Source organism: Lynx rufus, unplaced genomic scaffold (genome assembly GCF_022079265.1).
Source record: "Lynx rufus isolate CCGP_SWC_20201006 ecotype Redwood Valley unplaced genomic scaffold, mLynRuf1.p SCAF_12, whole genome shotgun sequence".
Lineage (NCBI taxonomy): Eukaryota > Metazoa > Chordata > Mammalia > Carnivora > Felidae > Lynx > Lynx rufus.
Genome location: NW_025814826.1, coordinates 23,145,756 through 23,172,387, shown reverse-complemented (window position 1 = coordinate 23,172,387; position 26,632 = coordinate 23,145,756). Strand labels below are relative to the sequence as shown.

Below are 26,632 nucleotides of genomic sequence, written 5' to 3'. Positions count from 1 at the left end.
AATGCTTATCCCTAAATCTTCAAGGAGCCAACCAGGCCAACAGGCTGGGCAGCAGGGCTACATAAAAATAAAAAAAAAACTTCTATAAAGGAAGACATAATTTAAGACAATATCAGCATAATTTAGGGAGCTCTCAAGAATGGAAAAGTGCCTGCAAATATGAAAAAGAGGTTAACACTTTTCTACTAATCAGTAAAGGAATATAAAAATTTTGCAGAAGATTGGGATAGTTCATAAATGGAAATAGACTCGGGGCGCCTGGGTGGCGCAGTCGGTTAAGCGTCCGACTTCAGTCAGGTCACGATCTCGCGGTCTGGGAGTTCGAGCCCCGCGTCGGGCTCTGGGCTGATGGCTCGGAGCCTGGAGCCTGTTTCCGAGTCTGTGTCTCCCTCTCTCTCTGCCCCTCGCCCGTTCATGCTCTGTCTCTCTCTGTCCCAAAAATAAAATAAACGTTGAAAAAAAAATTAAAAAAAAAATGGAAATAGACTTTTTAAAGCACGTATCTGTAAGTATCTCCAGCATGTCCCAATGAAAATCACTACTGTTCCACACCTGATAAAATAGCAAGGACTTCTTTAAAACCATAATAACCGTTACGTGTAAGGCTGTAGTAAAACTGACACAATTCAAATTGATACAATCGTTTTGAAAACTACTTGGATATATGTATAGGAAAGGAACTAACGTGTGGAGAGGCAACATGAGAAATAAAACTAGATAAGGAATTTGTACAGTAGGCAGTAAACCCTGATGGATTCTGAGGGTTGGAGTTGCCAAGGTATTTTATACAGATTGGTCTGAAAGTGACCATTTAAGAGGGAAAGACTAAAAGTTCACATTTAGGAAGATTTGGTGAATACTGTGCATCGTGGATGATAGAACTTTAAAGTTAAGTAATCTAGGTTGTGCCCTCAACTTGACAGACCAGGAGGCTGACAACTAAAAAATAGGGAAACTTCCCTAAGACCCAAGTAGGAGTTACGAGCTCAGAGGGACTAGAGGTGCCAAGAGGAACTAAATGGAATCTTCTGAGTTCCAGCTCTGTTTTTCTTTTCAATATTGAAGGATTTATGGAACTCTTCAGTAATACTTACAAATGTAGAATTTTAATGATCTTATGTATATTTTAGTATTTTATGATTCAATATGTAAACATCAATGTTTAAATAAGCTTTAAAAATAATTACAGCTATTTCTCAGTTTTAAAAATTTGGACTTGCTGGTAGGAATAATTAGGTAATCTTCATAGATTTAATAGAGCAAAAGCCAAGCTTGAGAAACCCTCAATTTGTTCAATCATCAGTTTTTTTAACGTGTACCCGGTGCTCTAGGCTCTAACTGCATTCTCAGAATACAAAATAAATACCACCAGCCTCTGTCCTCCAAGAGGGGGAGTGATGGACCTTTGCTCAAAATAACTCAAATTATTATCCACCATGAACATAAGTGATGGCAAAAATTGTATAACCCTCTAACAAGAACTCAGATTTAGATAGAAAATTCGCAAAGAAGATGCTTGATCTTAAGGGGTTAATAGGAATTTCACAGACAGACCAGGGGAGGGGCTGTAAGTGTTGAGAAAAGCATTCTAAGAAAAGGGAACAGCATGTTCAAAGTCATGAAACAGCCTGACACATTCAGAGGCCTGAGATAGGTGTGTTTGTCTGAAGTATACACTGTGAACGGGAGAAAGAAGTTGGAGATAAGGCTGTGAGCGAGGGACTCAGTGGAACTTCTCTTTTTTCCAAGTAGCAAATATAGAGTGTTAGTGCCATGCCCCAGTTCCAAGTACCTTTACATGCATATTGGTTTTATTTTATCTCATTTGTTACCCTGTTACAGATGATAAAAGTGAGTCAGAGAGAAGGCAAATACCTTGCACAGTCACACTGCTAACAAGCAGTGGGATTGTGATATGAAACGTGACACTTGAGTCCACAGCTCACTGTCCTAAAATCAGGCTGTCCTTCCTGTTCCACACTGGGATTTAGGAACACTGAACAATTTTAAAGGTTTTTGGCATGGTGGTATAGGCCAGAATTGGAAGGTTGTGGGTAGCAAGTGTGAAAACCGCCTGTTGTGGGGTGCCTGGGTGGCTCAGTTGGGTTAAGCGTCTGACTTCAGCTCAGGTCATGATCTCAAGGCTTGTGGGTTCGAGCCCTGCGTCAGGCTCTGTGCTGACAGCTCGGAGCCTGGAACCTGCTTCAGATTCTGTGTCTCCCTCTCTCTCTGCCCCTCCCCCACTGATATTCATATTCTCTCTCTCTCTCTCTCTCTCAAAAATAAACATTAAAATTTTTTTTAATGAAAATAAAAGAAAAAACAGCCTGTTGTAAGAATCAAAGAAAGGGCTGATGAGAGCCTGGATTTAGAATGAAAGTATTCAGAAGGTAAAATACACAGAACTTAGTCTTGATTTGATGGGGCAAATAAGGAATTTCTGGCTTGAAAAACCGAGTGTATGTTGGTACCTTGAATTAGACACTTTAAGAGAGAAGGAGGATCTATTTGGGGACAACTGTAGTTGTGGTGCCCATGGAAAATCAGGTAGAGAGGTCTAGCAAATGAGGATATTCAGGTCAACAGATCAGGAGATGAAGCCTTAGAATAATCAACCTGGAGGTTATCATTGAAATCCCTCTTATCAATACTACACACTGCTGAGAGCTTGTAGTGAGGTAAGAGGACCGTGGAGAAAATTCCAGTGGATTTGCTGCTCATAATATAGTCCACCAACTGGCTGTCTATCCACTAATTGAGTATTACATGAGGATTAATCAACTGCATCCCTAAGCATGCTGTTTAACTTTTCTTTTTAATCTTAGCAAGACTTTTGATGAAGGAAGCGTTGCATTAATTAACATCCTGAAGCTCCTTGTTTTGTCCCAGATCAGTACTTTGAGTATCACTAATATAAAAAACACTCACATTTAAGCCTTAGGTAGAGGAAGAGGTCTCTAATGAGACAGAAGGAATAGCATGAGTGCAAGGATGAGAAGCAGAAGAAAGGGAAGTCAAATTACTGTGATGCGTTCAAAGGTGAGAGGAGTCAGTGGTCAGCACGGTCACAGAGAAGTGAAATACGATGAAGAACTTCAAGTAATTATTGAATGTGGCCATTTTAGGGTCTTCAGTAGCATGTCAGGAGTTTTAACCCCTGTTTACTCTTGTACCTTCTGAGCCCTCCTTTTTAATCCCACCAATCTACCTCCTTAAATACTTCTCAAATCTGTACTTTGCCTTGTGTGCCAAGATCTTAACTGACTCTAAATCCAAAGTACGCTTGGATTCAGTGTTCGCTTTACCTTATCCCTTGGCTGATCTGAAGTTATTGATCACTGTCTCCTTCCTGACCCACCCTTTCTTCTCCAACACACTGACCTTGGTTTTCCTCCTCACCCCGCACCCATTTTTCCCTGCCCGTCCCTTCTGCACACACTCCATGTCTTTAATGGCAGCCATTTCTTTAACTGCATTCTACGTGCCATCAGTTTCCAAACCTAAACCCATCCCTCATGGGGCAGTCTAACAGCCTGCTGGACATTGTGAATACCACAGATTCTTCAAGCTCAAGATGTCCAAAGCAGAATTTAAATGCTCATCTACACACTTCTTTATAAGCCCTTCTTCTCAAATCCCAGACCTCATGGTTATATTCATCTTCCCAGTTGCCAACCCACTGGTATGAGCACCTCCTCCTCCCTTATCTGATTAGTTATTGATTTCTCTCTCAGTGACACTTCAAATCTGTAGCTCTCCCTATGTCCACTACCTGCATGGGCCGCCAACACCATCACTGAATTATCCTCCTGGCTGGTCTCCCCTTCTCAGTCTTCACTTGCCTCCACTACCTCGCCACACTGGCTAGAGTCCTCTATCTAAGGTGTAAATTTGCTCCCATCACTCCCTTGCTGAATTCTTGGCCTGTAACTCCACCTCTTCTCTGTACCCTTCCTCTATAGAGTCAGTCAGATTGGTGGTTTTTTGGTTTTTGGGTTTTTGGGTTTTTTTCAGTTCTTCAACATGCTCATGCGCATGCTTTCTCTCTCTTTCTCTGTCTCCCTCTCTCCCCTCCCTCCACCAACATACATGCTCATGTGCCTTTCTGGAGAACATTTATACTCCATTTTTACTGGTAGCTTTGTCTTCCATCTTCAGGAAGCTTCTATAATCCTGTAAATCTGTGTTGTATAGACTTGCCCCGTGGTCTCTCAGCATTCTACCTTTCCCATGCCATAGCCCTTTCTATGTTGTCTTCTAATCTCTTATTTTTGTCCACAAATCAGTGCCTTCCTCTGAATTTTAAGCTCCAAGGAGACCATATCTGTATAGCACATCATTATACCTCAGCCTCCTAGTACAGTGCCCAGAAGAGTGTAGGTATGTAATCATTGTTAGAGGAAATAAATGCTCTTCTGAGTATTTTTACATTCATTATCTCGGTGGGGGTAAAGTTGAATAATTTTGAAAGGGTTTTAATGAAACATGAGATGTCAGTGGATTAGAAGATTAAATTATTTGTTGAGTTGTTTTGTACTAATAGAAGGAAAGAGAATAGTTAGAGTCAGCAAAGCTGGTTAGGAGAGTAGAAGCATTTAATCCCACCTCATAGAACAAAGAGGAAGAGATTTTTTTTTTTTAATCTGGCTTGCATTATTAAATTTTATCTTCCTTCTAATAAGTTGAGGCCTGTAAGGTTGTGTGTGTGTGTGTGTGTGTGTGTGTGTGTGTGTGTGTTAATATTTAAAGGTATCATATTGTTCATATTTTAGAGCTTTTTCTCCACCTGGAAAAACTTTAGATAAGATGATTTAAGAATCTACCTGTATACTTTACTCATTGAATTTCTTTTCTTTGGTAGGGAGGTCTATAGAAATGAGTAATCAATTTAATTATCACTTGTTTCCAAAAAAAGGGGGATGGAATATTATTTTTTAAAGATTTAAATGGGTTTAACACAAGGATAAGGAAATACACACCAAGAACTAAAGGAATTGGCAATCAGTAGGAAATCTAGACTGAGAAAACCTAAGTAAGGTCAACTACTTGGAGGACAAAATTAACCCTAAACTACCTGGAAGTCAAGGCAAGAGATAGAATGTGATAAGATGTGTTGTTTGATGTCTTTTAGCTTCTTGTCAAATATGAACTTCAAAGGTTGGAGAGCTCACAGTTCGAGATGGACTTTGCAGTCAAGTACTCGAAATGCGAGTCAAATTTAGATGCCAGTGGTGACCGTTGAAAGCAAATGCTCTGCTTTGACATGACTATAGAGAGATTGGCATGCGTTCTGTCTTAGATGGTGGCTGTCCAGGTTCGCACGGAGGTGTAGTTACAGAATTGTCAAAGAAAAGGGAGGTCGAGCCTTTCTCCTCCAAACACAACTTCGAACTCCCTGAACTCCTTAAAAATACATATTTATTTGGAGCTCCTAATTCTCTATAAAACTTGGAAGACAGATGCTTGGTTTGGGACATTTTGAGGAGAAGATGCCACAGTCGTCTGCCTCTGCCAGAGAAAGACCTAATGTGGATTTCGAAAATGTTAAACTGTAACCAGCCAGCACTGTATTCTAATAGTTCCGTAAGGTGAGTGAGTTAGCTCAAAAATGTGTCCCGTGTAACTACATGTGCCGACCTAGGGAGTGGAGTTGTTCTGGACCTTCTGGCCATAATTAACTGTGCTATCATGGTGGCGTCTTGGTACAAGGATCCATGACTGGTCTATATGAGGAAATTTGCTGTCTTGTTTGCTATTGCAGAGGACATAAAGTCTCATCTAAAAGTGATAGGAATCTGTTGAGGTTTTAAAATTAAACAAGAGGTATAGGGCTGTTCCATGTGATTTAGAAATGGAATTTACTCTGTCAAAGTCCATTCCTATCCATCCAGACTCGTAAGGCTTAAACTTGGAAGTAATATTGAGACCACATGGTTGGACACGTGGCTGGCCTTGTTGGTACAGTTGAGGACGATAGTACAGTAACAAAGGCTACCAGATATTCACTTGTCCTCAATACTTTTCTGTTTGCTGAGATTTAGTATCAACAGCATCTCAGTGAGAATTACCATTCCTCATACTAGCTTGAGAGATTCCAACCCATATCTAGGAGAGAAATCTGGCAAAGAGTTTGGGGAGGAGAGGCAACACACTGGGCACATCTGGAATTTGGGAGGGGGAGTAGAAATTGTCTCATGTGTGAACATCAGATAAAAAAAAGTATTAGGGTTTTTGTTGTTATTGTTGTTCATTTGGAAATAGGGTAAGAGTTCCCCCTCCCCCAACTCCACAGTCACTACTTAGCCATTCTTCTAGCTGGTTGGAAGTTGTTCTTTATTTTGTATTTTCTATGTAATTATTTCCATGGTTTCTCTGAGTTACCCAGGTGAGCAATTTGAATGTGCTGTCCGTTTGAGATTTTTGGTTCAAAGAGACTGAGACAGATGCTGTGCAGAGTATGGGCATTGCCCATATATCTATTCTTCCTTATCTTATCACTCCCTTGTTCTCACATAAAATGAGGGGGAAAAAGGAGATTTTTGAAATTTTCAAAGAAAAATCTGCCTGGTGATTTGGTTTTTGCTGCCCCAGAGCTGATTTTTCTTTTCTTTCTGTGAACCAGGAGCCTTTTTGTAGGTGGGAGAGCGGTTACTAAGGCAAATGTGTGAACCTCTCAGCATGGCCAGACACTGTCTGCGGAATGAGAGAGAGATGGATGTGGAAATAGGGTTGAGGGAGCATTGTCTACTCGTGGAGAACCACTAAGAGAAACTAGGCAACTAGTTTTCCACCTGCTGTCTTCCACACCTTCAATTAAATTTTATTCATTTCTGATCACGCGTTTCTTTCAAAAGAGTGCATTCTTGGAATCAAATATCTCATACATTTTTTATCAGTGCAAGTAAAAGTAATGAATGTGAGCAGAATGAAATGCGCTTTGCTCTTCAGACTTCCCCATGAGTTGAAACAAGGTTGATCTTGACACCATGGTAATAGAACCAGAAGATAAAAGACCTTCCTGTATTTCTGCAGAGTACAGTACAATCCACAGCCCATCAACACCCATTAAAGATTCAGACTCCGATCGATTGCGTCGAGGTTCAGATGGGAAGTCACGTGGACGGGGCCGAAGAAACAATAATCCTTCACCTCCCCCAGATTCTGACCTTGAGGTATGTCATTGACAATGACCTAGTAAATTACAAGGTATCTTGGTAGTTAAATGATGGTTCTGTACACACGCAATGTAAATAGGCCGTGATCAAGATACCCCAATGCTTTTGTTCCTGCTTTTTTTCCCTATGTTAATTGTAAGTAAAGCATTTTTTTTCTCTTTCATGTTGATTGTAAGTAAAAACAATTATTTCTGTTTTCTCTTCCATTTTCACTATGTGCAAAGCATCCGGTTATTTCTCTCTAAGGAAATACAGTAAAGTATATAATTCTGCTTGAACAAAATTCTCTTGTACTGCTCTATATCATTGCCATTTCAGTTAAGTGTCATACTAAAAGTGATTAATAAAATCCACTTTGAAAATTAAAGACACACTTAGGTATGTGAGAAAGGAAAACCTGGGATGTTCTAAACTGAAATGGCAATGTCTTATGAGACCTGTTTTGGTGGAGTTCAAAAGCAGGAGGGATTAAATAAAACCTTAAAGGGTAGATTTCATAGCTTTGAATCCACTGCAATTAAGTTTCTGGGTTTTGCCAAGTGAAAGCTGATGGTGGGAAACATGATTATTTTGGCTGAAAAGATGAAAATTTCCCAGCAGAACCTATGTGTATGAATATATACTGGTGTAAGTGGAAAGGAGAAGAAGAAATGTACGCTTCAGAAGCCTTTGTGGCATCTCAAAGAAATTTTTGAAATGAATTCCTTCAAATCCAATTCCAAATATCTCAAGAGTGTGTTAAGAGCACATGTGATGTGTCTGCCTAAATTTTGTAATCTGAAGAAAACAGGCAGGAACAATATATAACCCAACTGCATGATAACAGCCCAAAGGTAGCATAAGGTGAGTAGATGATGTGAAGTTTTAGGTTTTATGTGCAATTTTTTAACACTTGGCTTGATAAAAATGAAACATAAGATTTGTTATTTTAACACTTTAATAAGCAGAGAGAAGAGATAAGAAAAAAAAATGGAATGATGTTTAACTGATTGTCCCCACTCTGTCTCAATAAGTTGTGAACAGACTAGGTTTAACTCATTTTTAATTTTTTCAGAAGGGAGAACTGTGAATCTTCAGTTCAGAAGTAGAAAGGACATACATTATTATTTCTTGCCCATGCTTGTATCGATGTCACTAATATAATTGTTCTACACACCATCTGAGGTTATAACTGGAGAAAAGCTGGGAGATACTCTTTGGAAGAGTTGTGTTTTAAAACATTAAAAAAAATTCAGATTTTTCTTTGTCTTCTATTTCAAGACTGCTTATTTATGTTGAAGTTAACTGAATCACAGGTTTCTCAACCAAGGGAAAGACATCCTGATTTGGTTCTTCCTTTGTAGAGGGTGTTCATCTGGGACTTGGACGAGACAATCATTGTTTTCCATTCCTTGCTTACTGGGTCCTATGCCAACAGATATGGGAGGGTGAGTACCGAGAGACATCAGTTTTTAATTTCTTTAGAGTTATATATGTCTAGAATTGAACTTTTATCCAGACAGGGATGTGGTTTAACTTTACATAATAAATTTAAGGGGCGCCTGGGTGGCGCAGTCGGTTAAGCGTCCGACTTCAGCCAGGTCACGATCTCGCGGTCCGTGAGTTCGAGCTCCGCGTCAGGCTCTGGGCTGTTGGCTCAGAGCCTGGAGCCTGCTTCCAATTCTGTGTCTCCCTCTCTCTCTGCCCCTCCCCCGTTCATGCTCTGTATCTCTCTGTCTTAAAAATAAATAAACGTTCCATCCACGTTGCTACAAAAGGCCATATTTCATTTTTTCTCATTGCCACGTAGTATTGTGTATATAAACCACAATTTCTTTATCCATTCATCAGTTGATGGACATTTAGGCTCTTTCCATAATTTGGCTATTGTTGAGAGTGCTGCTATGAACATTGGGGTACAAGTGCCCCTATGCATCAGTACTCCTGTATCCCTTGGGTAGATTCCTAGCAGTGCTATTGCTGGGTCATAGATGCTAAGTGAAATAAGCCATACAGAGAAAGACAGATACCATATGGTTTCACTCTTATGTGGATCCTGAGAAACTTAACAGGAACCCATGGGGGAGGGGAAGGAAAAAAAAAAAAAAAGGACGTTAGAGTGGGAGAGAGCCAAAGCATAAGAGACTGTTAAAAACTGAGAACAAACTGAGGGTTGATGGGGGGTGGGAGGGAGGGGAGGGTGGGTGATGGGTATTGAGGAGGGCACCTTTTGGGATGAGCACTGGGTGTTGTATGGAAACCAATTTGTCAATAAACTTCATATAAAATAAATAAATAAATAAATAAACGTTGGGAAAAAAAATTTAAAAAAAATAAATAATAAATTTAAAATATGAACTGGAGAACAACTGAATTTATGGATACAGATATATGTGTAAGGCAAAAAACATATAAATGAGCAAGAGGAGGTTGTTTTCATATAGATTATATGGAAAAATATTTTGTTTTATATTTTTTATGTGAGTCATTCAATTTTTTTGGTTTTTATTCGCAACAACATATTTGGCGGAGCCAGTATTTCACATGTTCTTGTCTTCAGTGATTAGCCGAGTTAGTATTTCATTTTCAAAACACCTGTTAAGAATGTCTTTAAATGTCGCTTTGCTATGAGCTAAATCTATGTGAATGGCATATAAAACTGGGCCTCTGAATGACAATAGGACCAATACATCAATGTTTAAGTTGTTACAATACTTACCTTTGGTGTGGTAGGTAAAAAATAATATTACAGACAACCTTCCATGAGTAAAAATTCAGACTCGGTGTTCTGTTTTCGGGTTTCCCCAAATCCTTGGAAATTGTTTTTGATCTCTTCCTTGGTGGCTTCATGAACCTTTCCTACACCAAAACCATGTTAGTTAAAGTGGCTATAGGTAATTGAATATGTGAATACGATATTTCTCATTTTTTTCCATCATTAAAGAAACAATATTACAGGTTTTAAATCTGTGAAGATATTGGTTCAGAGCCTTAGGAACTGAATTCTTGTGTCTTGGTGACTCTGGTTGTTCATCGCAATTAAATCTTAAAACACAAAATGTGTATCATGCTCTCATTACAGATTTTATCCCGGTACCCATTCTTTCAAACAATACTTATTTCAATAAACGTATATTGAGTGCCTGCCCTGTAGGTATAGTTTGACAGTGAAATTTGATGAACTATCCATTGAGCATTATAGTGAAGCTTTCCTTCTCATAACCCTGAAGTTACATATACCACCCCTCAAAAAGGCTGGAAAATATGCATGTTTGTAAGAGCAAAAATATTCCAGAATATTCCACCCTTTGGATTTCTATTTAGAGGGGCGCCTGGGTGGCTCAGTCGGTTGAGCGTCCGACTTTGGCTCAGGTCATATTCTCATGGTTCGTGAGCTGGAGCCCTGTGTTGGGCTCTGTGCTGACAGCTGAGAACCTAGAGCCTACTTAGGATTCTGGGTCTCCCTCTCTCTCTGCCCCTTTCTGACTCGTGCTCTGTCTCTCCAAATGTAAACATGAAAAAAATTAATAAGAAATAAGATATCTGTAAAACACAATATGCCCCATCTTATGGTTAGAGTTTCTATGAGAAGACAATTAACAAAAATATAGTATAATTAAAAAAAAAAAATAAAGCCACAGAATTAGTCATTCAAACAAAGTCTCTGCTTTGTGGCCAGCACATAATAGGGATTCAGTGAATATTAGCTGTGGTGTTTTTTTTTTGTATTATTCCCTCTATGAATACTATTACCATCCCCATTTCTACAAAAATTACTACTTAAAAGCTAAAAATTAATAGCTGAAATGTCAATGTGTGGTTAGTAGGAAGAACCTCAAAGATTTTCTTAACTATTTTAAGGTCCCTCCAACTAACTCCTAAGGAAGAAAGCTGGCTCCTGGAACTCACACAAAAGTATTGAAAAGAGCATGCGCTTAGAATACCAGCATTTGAAAACCATCCAGAAAGTCTCCAGTCTTTAAGAGCTTTCTCATTAAGGGCCAAATTGGTAGTTGACTTGATCAAGGCTTTGTTCACCACTGAAAAGGTTCAGCTTAGGGCAAGATGGTGAGCATCCCGTGACCTAATGACCTCATGTCAGTCCCTGGCCACAAATTACTGGTCTGCGCATTCACACCTTACCTAGAAACCCCTGGCAGCTTAGACTTTCTTATTCAGATTCTCAACAATATCTAAACAAAACAAGTACCACGAATTTTATTTTTGAAAGTGTCAACCATTAGTATTTCGAGGCTTCATCAAATAGTATTTTGTTTGTTAGTTTGTATAGTTTTCTCATACTAAGGCATGTGATGAAAAGTTTTATCTCCTATAATTTCCAAAAACCAAGTGTCTATAGTCTTTATAGGTGATCTGAAATATTTAAATGTAAGTTAACAGAGGTCAGGGAGAAACTAATTTCAGAAAGCCTGGTTGGGGAAGGTCTTCCTGAGCATGACTTTGATTTGAACCTGAGGTCCAAATGACTAAAAGGCTGGTTGGTAATGTGACCGTCACGAGAGAGTTCTAAGCAGAGGAAGCAATGAAGGCAGGGCAGGAAAGGGTTTGATGTTTGAGGGACAGAGGCCGGGTGGCTGAGCTCAGTGATGGAGATGCTGAGTCAAGATGTGGGCCGGGATGAGGGCAAGCGCGAGCCACGTCAGGAGGTTCAATGTCGTTACACATGACATATGAACTCATTGGAGGACTTCAAGGGAAGACATGGCAAGATCTGATTTGGATTTTTACGTTATTTTGGCTGCATGTGGACAATTAATGATGGGGAGAGAGGACTGGGGCACAAAGTGGTTTTGGGGGTGACCCGATATACTAGCGATAGAGATGGAGACAACTCACTGGATCCTGGATTCTGTTGCAAGTTGAGAAACAGGATTTGCAAAGGATTTGGTTTGGGCCGGTGCACAGCAAGTAATAGAGGAGTGAAAAAGTCGTTCCCAGGTGTTTGCTTTCGTTTTTGTTTTTCCCTGAGCTGCTGGGCAGCTTAGTCATGTATTTGTTGAGATGGGGAAGACATCCACTTGGATCAGGCAAGAAGGTGGATGGAAGGTGAGCCTGGGACACGAGGAAATGGACAGGCCTTCAGATGACAGGTTTAGTGACAGTACACAGCTCAGGATCAGAAGTTCCTCAGATACTCTCAGTGTGATTTCATCCTAAATATTTGTGAACACCCTCTTTGTGCTAACCACCTGTTGTCTCGATGTCATGCGGCATCCCTTCTGAAGACACATTGCTGAGGATGTTGAGTTGTAGCCTGAGGCATGCAAAGAAGCTTGTTCATTATTCTCTTTATTAGAGAACTTTACAGACGGGAAGATTTTGCTCTCAAATCTGATAATCATGCCTTGTAAAAATGTGCGTTTCAACAAGGATCCTTCCAAACAGTGATAATAACCAAGCTCATTGGAGAACTTTGCCCCCTTTTCATTCCTCAAGGCACTAGGGAGAGAAGTCTTAAGGCAGTTGAAGGGCAAGCCTTCTTTCTTGGAACCTGGTTTCGGTGGCGTCCCCGAGCATTGTGAAGGGAGCGTGTGGTTGGGCCTTCCTTACTCTACAGGCATATAAAGAAATGAATGCCTGACCATGTGATAGCTGTTCTGTCTCTATGGGAACCAGATACTTGAGAAGTAGCTTAGTCACAGTAGCTTAGGCGACCCAATGAGTAGGCCATTCAGTAAGGGGATACAGGATCTGGTTGATATAATGCAAAATTAGGGCATGTTACAGCAATATGTACAAAAAAAGTTTGAGAATGTCCCACCTTCCATGTAATTCTAGCTGTGGGAAGCAGGCATGTCGGGCATTATAAGGAAGTGTTTTGTAACAAAGGTGATGGGAACAAAAAGAGGCTGCTGGGCACATGACAGGCCTGGCTAGGGAAGAGAAAAGCAAAAGTGTAATAGCAGGAAAACGAAGTCCCTGGTATGTGACCATACATTCGGCTGTTGTTAAAAATACCCGTCCTGGCTTTTTTGTTGTTGTTGTTTAATGCGTTTCTCAAAGTTGCTTTCAAATGAAATCCATACTCCCCAATTTCACTGAAGAAAACTAGTTTTGATTTTTTTTCATTGAATGCCCTTTTAAAAATAGACAGTATAGTCCTATTGTTAATACTGAACCACATGCCCCAAACTTACATTTCAAGTAAGTGTTGTGTTGATGTCCCAAGCACGATTCCACCTTGTGAGAGGACTCCCCAAGATACCTATAGCCAAGAGCTTCATGGTTTCACTACTTTATTTTTATTGTTTCTTAACACCGGTGTCTGATAGGGATTTGGGCTAGAACAGGTCCTAAAGACATTGAGCTTTACTCCACATTGTACACAGAAGCCTAAACATGAACACTTAAGACAGCATAAAGCTTAGCATTTTCAACTGTAGGCCCAACTTATTAAGAATTTCCTGTGTACCCCATACTTGTTTAATTCAACATTAGAACTCTGAAACTGCTACTGCCAAGCCCATTTTACGGATGAGGACACTCAGGCTTGGAAGAGGTTAGAGACCAAGTGTCTGGTATAAAATAAATACTAATTCTGTTGTAACATAGTTGAAACTTGACGGTCAAAGCAACAACCACCACAAAACAAAACCTCGAATCCTGTGTAGTGGCCAAGAGTAACGTGTAGAAATACCTTTAAATTTATGAAGTACTGGGAGCCTGGGTGGCTCATTTGGTTCAGCCTCTGACTCTTGGTCTCAGCTCAGGTCATGATCTCATGGTTGGTGAGGTTGAGCCCCATATCAGCCTCTGCACTGACAGCACAGAACCTACTTGGGATTCTCTCTCTTCCTCTCTCTGCCCATCTCCCTCCTCTTTTTCTTTTTCAAAATAAATTAATAGACATGAAAAAATAGATTTATGATAGGAGATCGGCCTATGGTGTGATAGAAAGCATCAGATTTGAATTCATACAGATCTAGCCTCAAACCCAACCTCTGACTTTTCAGCTCTTTGAGCTGGAGTAAATTGTTTATTCACACTGAGCCCTAGTTTCCTCTTCTATAAACCTAGCCACTTGACCTGCAGAATTGCTTTAAGAATTCAGTTGTGTCAATTATATCTCAGTAAAGCCAGAGGAAGAGGGATCTAAGTTGTGTCCTGAACTTAAAGGGCCCAGCTGTATGTCTTATTAATAACAATGACTCAATAAAGAAAACAGCATACGTCACTGATTGATCTTGTATCTGCTGTCTAAACATTAGTTATATACTGCACCAGGCTTCTAGAAGAATGCTAGTTGCCAGTATGAATTTAGGTCAACTAAGCCTCCCTAGTGAGTAGATACTGTAATCATTCAGGACGTTGAGCAGGGAAAACAGCTCTGAGCCCATTTCATTAGAACACTCCCATTAACCGGTAAAGGCTGTTCTTCTAACCCTGTTTCAGAATGAAACACTAAACTCCAAAATCTTTTGAGGCACGATCTTCTTCCATGGTGGCTGGTGTACATGCGGAATTCTTGGCATGGCACCAAAGCAGTGGACATCTAGTGTCTTCCTTGGGTTATAGAGGATCTGGTTACAGAAACAGAGTCATCTCTCTATTGGAAGCTCCACACCAGAGGTTGGCAAACATTTATTACCTGCGCCTTTACCAAAAATGTTAAAGGGTCAAGTAATAAACATTTTAGGCTTTATGGGCCATGTACCTTCATAACTGCTCAGCACTGCCCTACTTGTGCAAAAGCAGTCACAGACAATAGACAAATAAATGTATCTGTATTCCAATAAAAATTACACTTCCAAATTGGAATTTCATGTAATTTTCATATGTCATGAAATATTTGTCTTCCTGGGGATTTAAAAAATCTAGACCAAGGGTCTAGGCTAGGAACTGACAGACCATCTCCCATGGGCCAAATCTGGTTTATGGCTTGTTTTTGTAGGTCTTTCAAGCTAAGAATGTTGTTTAAATTTTTAAAGGGTTATGAAAAAGAGAAAGGATATGTGTCAGAGACTTTATATGGACTGCAAAGCCTATAATATTTGTCCTTTTAGAGGAAGAAGAGTGCCTGCCTCTACTCTAGATCCTGCTCTGAACTTTGTGCTGATTCATTTTTGCCCCTGCCCCCAGGACACCAGGACAATTCAGTGACACCCACACTTTGGCCGACTAGATTATAAACTCAGTGCAGATCTTGTGTGTCTGTATCTGGGCCCCCAGTGAAGCACAAGCCAGCACAGGAATCTGTTAGGGTAGGTGAAATGGCTGTAACAAATAGGCCCCATATGTCATGACCACAGAAATGGATCTCTTTCTTATTTCGTGGTCTCAAGTGGATTTTCTAGGTGACTTGGTTTAGGCAAGGTTTGATAATGGTTGTGCCATCTCACGTCGAGCTTCTGAGGCTTGTGTAATCACCGTCCTAAGCTTTCTAACCCACAGAGAGAAAAAAAGCAGGAGGAGCATGGATGGGAGACAAGATGGACCAGGCTTTCGTGGCCCGGTGCAAAGGAGGCTGGGAAATACATGTAGCCTAGCTGTGTGCCCAGGAAGAAACAGAGAGTGTGTTGTGGTGACGGGGGCAGCAGCAGCAACCACAGTTGTCAGGGAAGAACTATTTGATAAGTGAGCGAAACCCAAAGCACACCTCCCACCGCAGCAGAGCAATGCCCGACGACTGTGTGACCCGTGTGCCCAAGAGTCATGAGCGGCCAGTTCAATCCCAGAGGAAGGTTTCCTGATTTTATGTTTTCTCTGCATATCAAGTGCTGAATTAGATGAAAATGATGAAGTAATTCATGGTTTCAAGTATAACTTTTGCATACTACGGAATGACGTGGAATCTAAACTCTCAAAAAAAGCTTTTTTTTTTTTCGTTTTGCTTTTAGCTTTTCATTGGTTTCAAAAAGACAGTGTTGCTGACTATCAGCTGAAAGATCCTCCTCCATTCATTTCTTCGTCCTTACCTTGACGGTTGCTCTCTTTCCCTAACTGCAACCCCCTTCCGCTAACTGGCAGTGAGTGAAACGTGTGTTCCTGCTCCCTTATTGCATATGGCCTCGTTTTTCTTCAGGCCTGTGAAAGAGAATGCAGGGATTGAACACAAAGCATCACAGCTTCCCAACCATGATGACCAGCCTGCCCCCACTAGCTTGGGACCTCCCTTGCTCTGTGGCCTCAGGAAAAGCACCTCGTATCTCTGAGTCTCACTCGGTTCATCTTAATCTTCCGTCTATAGAATGAAAGCAATCACAGCACTATTAGGAGAACTATGTAAGCCACATAGAAAAATACTTACAAGCACTCATTTCCATAAATAAGAGCTTTTGCTTACTGTGGGGATTCAGAGAAGGGAGTGGGCAGTAAGGAATACAGTGTTTTGTTGTTGCAGGAAGCAGCGAGACAGGTGGATGCAGAGCATAACCATTGAGGGAAATGGCTCAGAAAAATTAAGTGATTGGCCCAAGGCCCCACGTCTAGTAACGGAAAACATCAGGAATACAGGCTAGTCTTGTGATTGGTCCATCGCCCTCAAAGGAGTATCACAGGGAGCATTGAGTGTCCCGATTTTGTGCTGTAGGTGTGGGGATGCCATGAACAGTATTAAAACAGTGGAGTGACGTGATGGAATCGTACAATTTGGAAGATTAGCCCGATAGCCCAATAGATTATCACAGTCCTCCTGGTAGGAAATAAAAAGAGGCCTAAGGAAATGGCTGTAACACTAGGAAAGAGAGAGATAGGAGAGTGGTTACAAATGAAATCTAGATAGGTCTTTGGATTGGATTAGCTGTTCAGGCTTTCGTTGGCACTGCGTGGGTCCCTATGTGTTGAGGCCAATTTGGCTGGGTCTCCTATGGTTTTATTCTTCTTCCTCCCACTTTGTACCACTGCTTGGCTGTTGTCCCATGTTTGGGATTCATTGGGCTTTCTCCACAATCAAAATTAATCTTTGGAATGGTGAAGCTCTTTTTCTTATTTTCCACGTGGGTATTCTTTTCATGATGTTGAAAGAGAGTCTCTGAAGTAAGGAGAAAATTAAAGCATTCGGGTGTCACATGTCTAATCAGTAAAAATGACCTGATTAGCCCCACCACAAGTTGGGGTTTGTTTTGTTTTGTTTTGTTTTGTTTTGTTTTAATCATTCAGTCAGTAGTTCAACCGTGGTTTATTTTTCATGTGTATACACTCTCTCATGGTAATCCACGTTATTCTTTAACTGGCATCAAAACTACACCCAACTCTTAAAACTTGGCATTTCATGCCAGCTGCTCAGTGATAGGAGCTTCTAAAATTACAAAAAGTTAATATTCCATTGATCGTATTGATGACTTTAGACAGGTGGAAAGAAGACAATGAAAACTTTGGGTCTCACAGGTTGTATATATCACTTACATAACACTTCCAGAGATATTTTTTAAAAGAAATAACATTTTTGCATACATTTTTCACCTCTCTCAGATAAGGAAGCTCATTTTCCGAATCTTCTCTTTCATCCATCCCTGATGAGCAGCCAACATGGGGCCCTGAAAATAGGCCCGTCTTGGACTCAGAGTGCCCATTCCTGTTTTTCAACTTCTTTTCCCCCAAAACCAAAGATCCTGAATGAGAATTTATTTTAAATGACATCCAGGCCTTGTTTGTGGTTGTAATGTTAGCATTCTAAATAAGGACTGGCTGAAGGGCTCCAAAACAGGTATTTTGGCCTTCATTTGGCTGATGCTGCCCAAAGATGTGTTGTCAACTTGAGCATACTTTATAAGATTTTCACATTGACCAACAAATCCTCATAAACCCGTTCGAGTTGTTAACATCACACCTCACTGGGCCACTACAACAGAGTAATTGCTGGCCGGGGGAGGCTTAGCTGCCCACATAGGATCAGTACAGATAGAATTTAGGAACCTTATCCTTTGTTCTACAACCTCAAAATGTAAGTACCATATCCTGAGGAACTAGTTGTACTTTTGAAATCGTTGAACCACCTTGTAGTAACTCTTTCTAGCCCAAGATTAATTGTTTAAACAGCAGTTGTTTAAATAGGATATATCTTTTTTTGATCCAAAATAGAAAGGGGTTGTGTAGATTTGATCTCATAGATGTAAGGAGTGTGTGTAGATTTGATCTCATAGATGTAAGGAGCGTGTGTAGATTTGATCTCATAGATGGAAGGAGCGTGTATAGATTTGATCTTCTAAATGTAATGGGGTACATATTGAAAAAGGAGAGATACAAAAGATGTTTATCACGTATTTAAAATGTGCTTATAAATTAAAAACAGTAATAGATTAAAATTTAAAAGTAAAACTGTTGTTTTTTTCACTTCCCCCAAAATAAATCCCCAACACAGTATGTACTTTGTAGAACCCAATTACTAATTCAGAATGCTGTAGCTGTCTAAAAGTGGAACAGTGACTTAGGTGTTAAAATATTTCTTAAAGGTCTCAAAGAATTTAAGTTGGACAAACTTCAATTGCCTTTGTGTTTGCTTGGTTTATTTTACCATTATTTTTTTCTTTTCAGTTTAGAAAAATAAGATAGTAAAAGAAAAGGAATAAAAGGGCAAAATATACAAAAGTGTGTCAGTAGGAACCAGAGTTACATTAAAAATAGGAACGATTTTTTTTTCTTACTGCTTTACCAGTATATCTAAGCAATAAAAAGAAATTGCTTCCTTATTAACATTTGGTATGATTTTTTTTAGTTGTTCTTATAGTAAAATTGAAATGACATGGTTATTCTCTTTGGACTGTACATGATCTGATGTAATATTTGGCATTTGTGGCATTTTTAAAACTAAAAATCTAGGGATATATCTTTTAATACAAGGAATGTGTTAAAAGGGATGTATCTTTGATATAAAAGGAAAGGATATTTTTATGGTTAGGTGAATGGCTAGCTTTAAGATTTCTAGGGAAAGAAGAAAGCATTTTATTTTTATACTCAGAAAACATTCTAGATCCTATTCAAAAGTCCCAAGAAGAGATAAATAGGTTTTCTTTAAACTTTGTATTTTGAGGCTCAAAGGACCACGGACACTCAGACACTCTGAAAAGTACAATTTTTGAGAAAGTAAATGAAAATAGGTTAAGAAAATAATTTTGAATCAGACTGTGTGTGTGTGTGTGTGTGTGTGTGTGTGTGTGTGTGTGTGAGAGAGAGAGGGGGGGGTGGGTATGGGGATGGTTCATACTTGGCCTTAAAAATAGGTTAAATTGCCATTTGAAGCTAGGAAGTGAGAATTGGGGATGAGTGCATATGACCCTTCATATATTTTTTGCAGTGCTTACTTAAAAGATAATTAAGATCAAATATCATATACAAATAACGGAATTAGCAAGGCAGATGTAACTATTATATTTCTCCACATAAGAGGGCAACAAAAGAATCTGAGAAGCATGAACTTCAACCTGGTCCCTGGAATAAAGCAAAAGTCATGTAGGAAATTACCCACTGCTTCCCCCTCCCCCCACAACTAGGAGCAGGGACCTGGAGGAATTCAGCCTGGTGTCCCTATTGGCTAAGGTACCCTGCTAATACCACATGGTCTCCATGCCAGGACCACCCCAAATTTAAGACTCTATCAAAAGAACTTGTCATAATAGAAGGCCTTCAGTCGGTACGTTATCCTTATAGCACTAGTTTAGTTGTGGGTAATGATCACTCAAAATGTCCATGAAGTAATTCAGAAAACTGTACTACCAAATGGCACCCTTCTCACGTTGCACACACAAAACTTCCCATGTCGTATGGGCTACAGTACGCAAGATACACACCTGGCCACCCACCCTTTGTTTCCTGGCCTGACATTAACAAGTCATTCAGAAAGTCAGTCTTTCATAATTTATTGAACAATGATTGTATATTAGTATAGTGGTGCTAGCCACAATTCCTGCCTGCAGGGAGCTTATAAATTAATGATGGAGGCTATTGATGGAGAATGAGTGAATCTTCAACAGTAGTCTGTCATCGGGGCAAAATCGTTCTAAACTAATGCCACTATAAATCCACAAAATTTATGTCAAACCACAGAATCTCCAAAGGAATAACAATATTAGGAAAGAAACAAGTCTCCTTGTGTTAGTCGTGACAAGCATTAACTAGTAGTAAGAAATAGCCAATAGTGGAATGCCAAATGATAAAGCTAGTACTGTGGATGAGAAAAAAAAAATCAGGAGCCATGGGAGCCGTGCAACCAAAAAGTAAATGCCAGAGGCCCTAAATGAGATGCTTCTAGGGTTACTGCTATTCTTAAATTACACTGGGAATTCTTCTTTGCAGCAGATCAGAATGCAATGTGACACCGCCAGTCCTCAATGTATGAGACATAGGTCCTGTGGCTTCAATTACAAATGTAGGAGCTTCCTGGTTTTCTGGAAAAAAACATCTCATGTGATAAAAATTAATAGAGCTAACACAGGCAAAGCAATGTCTGACATAGATTCTGTGTATATTCTAAAGATCACTTAAGCCTGGGTGAGGATTACCAAGCCAGTCATAGCACCTTCTTTTCAATAAGTGGTAATACACGGAGGAACTTGGCAGGCCATTTGCAATGTTGACTTAAAAAGAATTTTTTTTGACATTTTAAAAGTATGGTTTGAATGTGCCTTACATTTTCAAAATAAATACTCATAGTTGCACTTTCCAAAGACAACCAATTATGTCTTGGTGAATATTTTTTATATATTTAAAAAAATTTTTTATACTAACTTCTAAACACGAAAGTAGGTGGGATAGCATAATGGAACTCAGTGTCACCTCTAAACTAACAATTATCAAATCCTAGTTAATCTTATTATACCTGTAACCTCACCACATCCCTCCCCTGCCCTGATCTCTCCTATGATTGTTGAAAGCAGATCCCAGATATGTTACTTGATTTGTATATATTTCAATATGTATTTAAGACTCCATTAAAAGAATTTTTTAGCTGGAGGCGCCTGGGTGGCTCAGTCGGTTAAGCATCCGACTTCAGCTCAGGTCATGATCTCACAGCCCATGAGTTCAAGCCCCGCGTCGGGCTCTGTGCTGACAACTCAGAGCCTGGAGCCTGCTTTAGATTCTGTGTCTCCCTCTCTCTCTGCCCCTCCCCTGCTCATGCTCTGTCTCTCTGTGTCTCAAAAATAAATAAAAACATTTAAAAAAATTTTTAGCATAGAAATAGTAGATAGTACCTAGTACTTTAGCTATCTAGAAAATTAATAGGAATTTCTTAATTTATTAAATGTCTAATCTATAGTTACATTTCTCCATTTCCTATTGATTTCTATGTTGTGGTAAAATACATATCATGTAAATGCTACCTCCTTAGTCATGTTTTAATTTTAATTAATTATTAGAGAGCATGCGTGAGAAGAGGAGAGGGGCAGAGAGAGAGAGAGAGAGAGAGAGAGACAGAGAGAGAATCCCAAGCAGGCTCCAGGCTCAACATGGAGCCCCATGTAGGGCATGATCCCACAATCATGGGATTATGACCTGAGCCCAAAATCAAGAGTTGGACCCTCAACTGACTGAGCCACCCCGGCGCCTCTCCTTAGTCTCAGTTCAGTAGTAGTAAATACATTCACGTTGTTGTACAACCCTGTGTCCAGGACTCTCTTCATCATGCAATACTGGAAGTCTGTTAAACAGCTCCCCCTTCTCTCCTTACCCCCAGCACCTGGCAACCACCATTCTGCTTTCTGTCTCTATGATTATGACCCCTCTAAACACCTCATACAAGTAAAATCACACAGTACTCATCTTTTTGTGAAAAACTGATTTCATGTAGCATAATGTCTTCAAGGTTCATTGGTATCATATGCATATGTCAAAATTTCCTTCCTTTTTTAAGGCTGAATAATAATATCCCATTATATGGGTATACCACATTCTGGTTGTTCATTATTGGACATTTCTTGGGTTGCTTCTACATTTCAGCTATTGTGAATAAGGCTGCTGTGAATATGGGTATATAAATACCTTTTTCTTTTTTGCTTTATTATTTAAGTTTTTGTACACCTGAAACTAGTATGTCAACTATACTTCAGTTAAAAAATTTTAAGTGCAAATATCTTTTTGAGACCCTGCTTTCAATTATTTTGGGTATATACCCAGAAATGGAATTGCTGAATCACATCATAATTCTATGCCTAAATTTTTGAGAAACTGACATACTGTTTTCCATAGCCGCCATAACATGTTCTGTTCCCACTAACAGTGCAGAGGTTCCAACTTTGCTATATGCTCGTCAACACTTGTTATTTTCTGGAGTTTTTTGTTTTTGTTTTTGTTTTTTAATCGTAGTCATCCTAATGATTGTGACATGGTACCTCATTGTGATTTTGATTCATCTTTCCCTAATGGTTAGTGCTACTGCGCATCTTTTCATTTGCTTGTTGACTCTTTGCATACCTTCTTTGGAGGAATATCTGTTCAAGCCTTTTGCCTATTTTTTAATCAAACTCTTTGGGTTTGTTTGTTGTTGAATTGTAGGAGTTTTTTTTTTTTTTTTTATATATCCTGGGTATTAACCTCTTATTAGATATATGAGTTGTAAACATTTTCTCACAACCCATAGGTTCTCTTTTAATTTTGTTAATTGGGTTCTTTGATGCACAGAAGTTTTCAGGCATAGTCTTGTTTTTATATTGTTGTTTATACTTTTAATGTAATATCCAGGAATGTCATGAAACTTTTCCCAGAAGAGTTTTATACTTTGACTCTTAATTTTTAGGTCTTTAACCCATTTTGAGTTAATTTTCAAATATTATGTATTGAACAAGGTAAGAATCCAACTTTATTCTTTTGGATTTGGATATCCTGTTTTCTCAGAACCATTTATTGAAAAGACTATCATTTCCCCATTGAATGGTCTTGGTACCCCTGGTGAAAATCATTTGACCGCATGAGTAGGAGTTTATTTCTGAAATCTCTGTTATGTTGCCTTGTTCTGTATCTCTGTCTTTATGTCAGTACTAAACTGTTTTGATTACTGTGACTTTGTAATAAGTTTTCAAATCAGGAAGTGTGAGACCCAACTTTGTTCTTTTTCAAGACGTTTTTGCCTATTCAGAGTCCCTTGAGATTCCGTATGCATTTTATGATGGATTTTTATATTCCTGCAAAAACTGCTATTGAGAATTTGATAGGCATTACATTAAATCTATAAACCACTGGGTACTATTAACATCTTAATATTAAGTCTTCCCTTCGTGAACATGGGGATGTTGAATATCTTTACATTTATTTGGGTCTTCTTTGATTTCACCAACATTTTGGTAGTTTTCAATGTACAAGTACACTGTGTACAAGTCTTTTGCCTATGTTTATTTCTAAGTTTTATTCCTTTGGTGCTATTGTAAGTTGAATCATTTTCTTAAATTCTTTTCTGGATTGTTCATCATTAATATATAGAAATGATTTCTGCGTATTGGTTTTTTATCCTATAACTGTGCTGAATTCATTTGTTCTAACAGATTCTGTGTATATATGTGGAATCTTTAGAGTTTTCTACATAGAAGATCATGTCATCTGCAAACAGTTTTACTCCCTTTTCTATTTGGATGCCTTTTATTTACTTAATTTTTTACCTAATTTCTTTCTTTTCCTTTCTTTTTTTTTTTTTTTAACCTAAATGCACTTATAGCACTCTATGAAGTAGAAATGTCAAAAGTGGGACATTCTTGTCTTGTTCCTGATCATGGAGGAAAAGCATTCAGACATTCAGGCTTTTATCATTGAATATGCTATTACCTGTGGGCTTTACATTTATGGCTTCTGTGCTGAGATAGTTTTTTTCTATCTCTGTTACTAGTTTGCAAAGTGCTTTTCTCCAATGGTTTTATAATTTTTAACAGTTTACTGTATGTCTTTCAAGTGTCTTTTAATCTGTAGATTCTCACTCAATCTTTTTTTTTCTAACCTTGTGTATTTCTGTTGAAGTAACCGGACTGTCTGCCCTGTAGAGTTCCTGGGAGTTTGGATTTTCTTGACCGCATCTCCATTGTGTTCCTTTGTCACATACTTCTTTTCCCTTGTATGTCCTACAAATTAGTAGCTAGATCTAGAAGCTTAATTAGATTCATATTTGATTTGTGTGTGTGCTGGGGGGGCGGGGGGAGAGGGTCAAGACTTCATAGATGGAGATATCCTTCCAGTAAAAGGTGCATAATTTCTGGTTACTGCCATTTTTAAAACTTTAGTATTCTAGTTAGACAGTCTCCTTTCACAATCCATTATACAGTGTTCTTACTTATCCTGTATATCCTTTCTTCTTGGCTCAAAGACAGTTCATTAGGAAGGATAAAACTTGAGTTGTATGTATGTGTGTGTGTGGGGGGGCAGTGGTGATGGTAATTGAACCATAAGTTCATTAATTCAGCAAGTATATGCAGATCAACCACAGAAATAAAATGATTGACAGCTTTTGTGGCAAATAACTAGACCATAGCTATTTTTGGTGAGGCAAAGTTTTTAGGTGAATCTAAACCACTTCCTTAATTTTGAGATTTTCTCAAAACTCTCTTCTTGAATAGCTCTCCAGTATTACTGAAGATGCTTGATTAAGGCTTTCTGGTCACCTCTAGTGGATACATAGGTATCCTCAGTAGCTCATGCTTGCCAATCTCAGTGTGAGAATAACATTTAACAGAGGTTTATGTATAATGTGTATACAGTGTAATCTTGACTTGGAAGTAATTAGCTATTTACATTAGGGAAAGAATGCTGTGCCCACATCATGGAGCTGAAGAATAGAATACCTTTCTCTTAGGAGTCAGTCAGATAACTCCATCAGAGTTTCTGTTTGTGGAAAAACTGAACGAGAAGACCCTACTTTCCCTTCTTACTATGACACCTGATAATTTCATATTATTCTGATAATCTTAAAATGCTTCCACATTCTATCTTTTAACCCTACCACAAACAATAACTCTGTAAAATTTTATGTTATTCTTGAAATGCTAGGGTACAGCGCCATTTTGTGAGCTCTGAAAATTTTCAGGGACTATGTACATTGAAAGTACTAAATTTGGAATATACCTCAGTAATTACTGATTATTGCCATGTATCAATACCGACCATTTGCTGATAAACTGGGGCAGGGTCAGGATTTTGCCAAGATCTATTCTCTCAAGTCATTTGCTAATTGGCTATAAGCAGTGGATTTGGACTATACTTAAGTGCATATTCACAAAGTCTAACCTATTAATGATTAAATGATATGGGCTAACAGGTACTTGTGACTAACTCAGGATCACACTGCTTGACTATGCAAGTGATGTATGTGGTTTTTTTTGTTTTGTTTTGTTTTTGTTTTTTTAAGAACACCTCTAAGTTTCAACTGATAGTGAATGACTCTATCTCCTACTCAGTTCCTAGATATTCAGATTATGGAACATCTTTTGCTGGTTTCCTAGTGTTGGGTCGTCTGTCCTAGTGATAACAGCCAACTTTGTCCCAAAAAGCATAGTTGCTATTTTTGGGAGAACAATGATGAGCCCTCCTGGGAGTAGCAACACTGAATGTATTTAGTTTAGTTTCCATGCAGATCAGCTTTACTAATGACCGTGCTCTTGAAAACATGGTCATCTCAAAATATTGGCATGAGGAATTTACGGTTGCCCTTATTAAATAGCTTGAACTTCACATACAGTTTGAATTCAGAATATTAATGCATCTTTTTATGGAAGGACATGGAGTCCTATGTCTAGATTGGCCTACAGCTATTGGTGGAGTAGTAGTAGTAAGAATAGAAATAATTCCACTACTACCAGTTGTAGTAGCATCAGCAGCTTTCTACTTGCGAGGCACTGTGTTCAGAATTTCAAATAAATTACCAAATTTAACCTCTCACACATGCTGGTTTTGCTCCCATTTTACTAATGAGGAACCTGAGGCTCAGAGGGTAAGTAACTGAACCTGACCACCACCACACAACCCGTCAATGGCAAGGTTTAGAATCCCAGTCTAAACTCTACGACTGCAAAGCCTGTGGCATGACCATTATGAAAGCGTGCATTTTCAACGTTTTTCTGCCCTTGTGCAAGAGCTCTTTGCCCACAGGCTGTGAGCAAAAGTGTTGTAGAAGAAACTTGTGGCGTGTAGTGAAAGAGTGGTCCCGAGAGTGCCTTGTGTTAGACCCAGTTAGTATTAGACCCAGTTCGGTCGAGAGGTGAGCTGGATGGCTATGTCGTAAGTGCCGTGCACAAGGCAGTTTAGTTACTAGTCATCCCAAGAGGATTCCTAGACTGACGTGTAGAAGCAAATGGAACAGCCTCGCAGGACCAGCAGTGTCTTCATCTGGTTGCTGAGTCTCAGGAAAATCAAATTTCTGAATTTCTATGGATTGCATATTTAATGACCCTTAAAATTTATCAAATGCCATGAAGACAGGCGACAAGAGACCATATCCTCGTCTTCTGATGTTCCCATGCTCACTTGTATTTACAGGCACTCTTTTTTTCAAAACAGATTATAGATTTTCAACATGGGAATTCAAGACTGCCGGACCTAAATCTCTCTAC

At 39.1% G+C, this 26,632-nt stretch overlaps 1 protein-coding gene across 10 annotated transcripts in view; it reads left to right on the top strand.

Annotated features, from left to right (window-relative positions):
* EYA1 (EYA transcriptional coactivator and phosphatase 1) overlaps positions 1 to 26,632 on the top strand; it is a 163,692-nt gene that overhangs the window by 77,146 nt on the left and 59,914 nt on the right. For 8 of the 10 annotated variants that reach the window (XM_047073760.1, XM_047073759.1, XM_047073755.1 and 5 more), the window contains 2 exons: positions 7,033 to 7,172; positions 8,519 to 8,602. In XM_047073760.1, the coding sequence (XP_046929716.1) occupies positions 7,033 to 7,172; positions 8,519 to 8,602 (224 nt within the window). The remainder of the gene's footprint in view (positions 1 to 7,032; positions 7,173 to 8,518; positions 8,603 to 26,632) is intronic. The other 2 variants (XM_047073758.1, XM_047073762.1) reach the window with 1 other exon arrangement.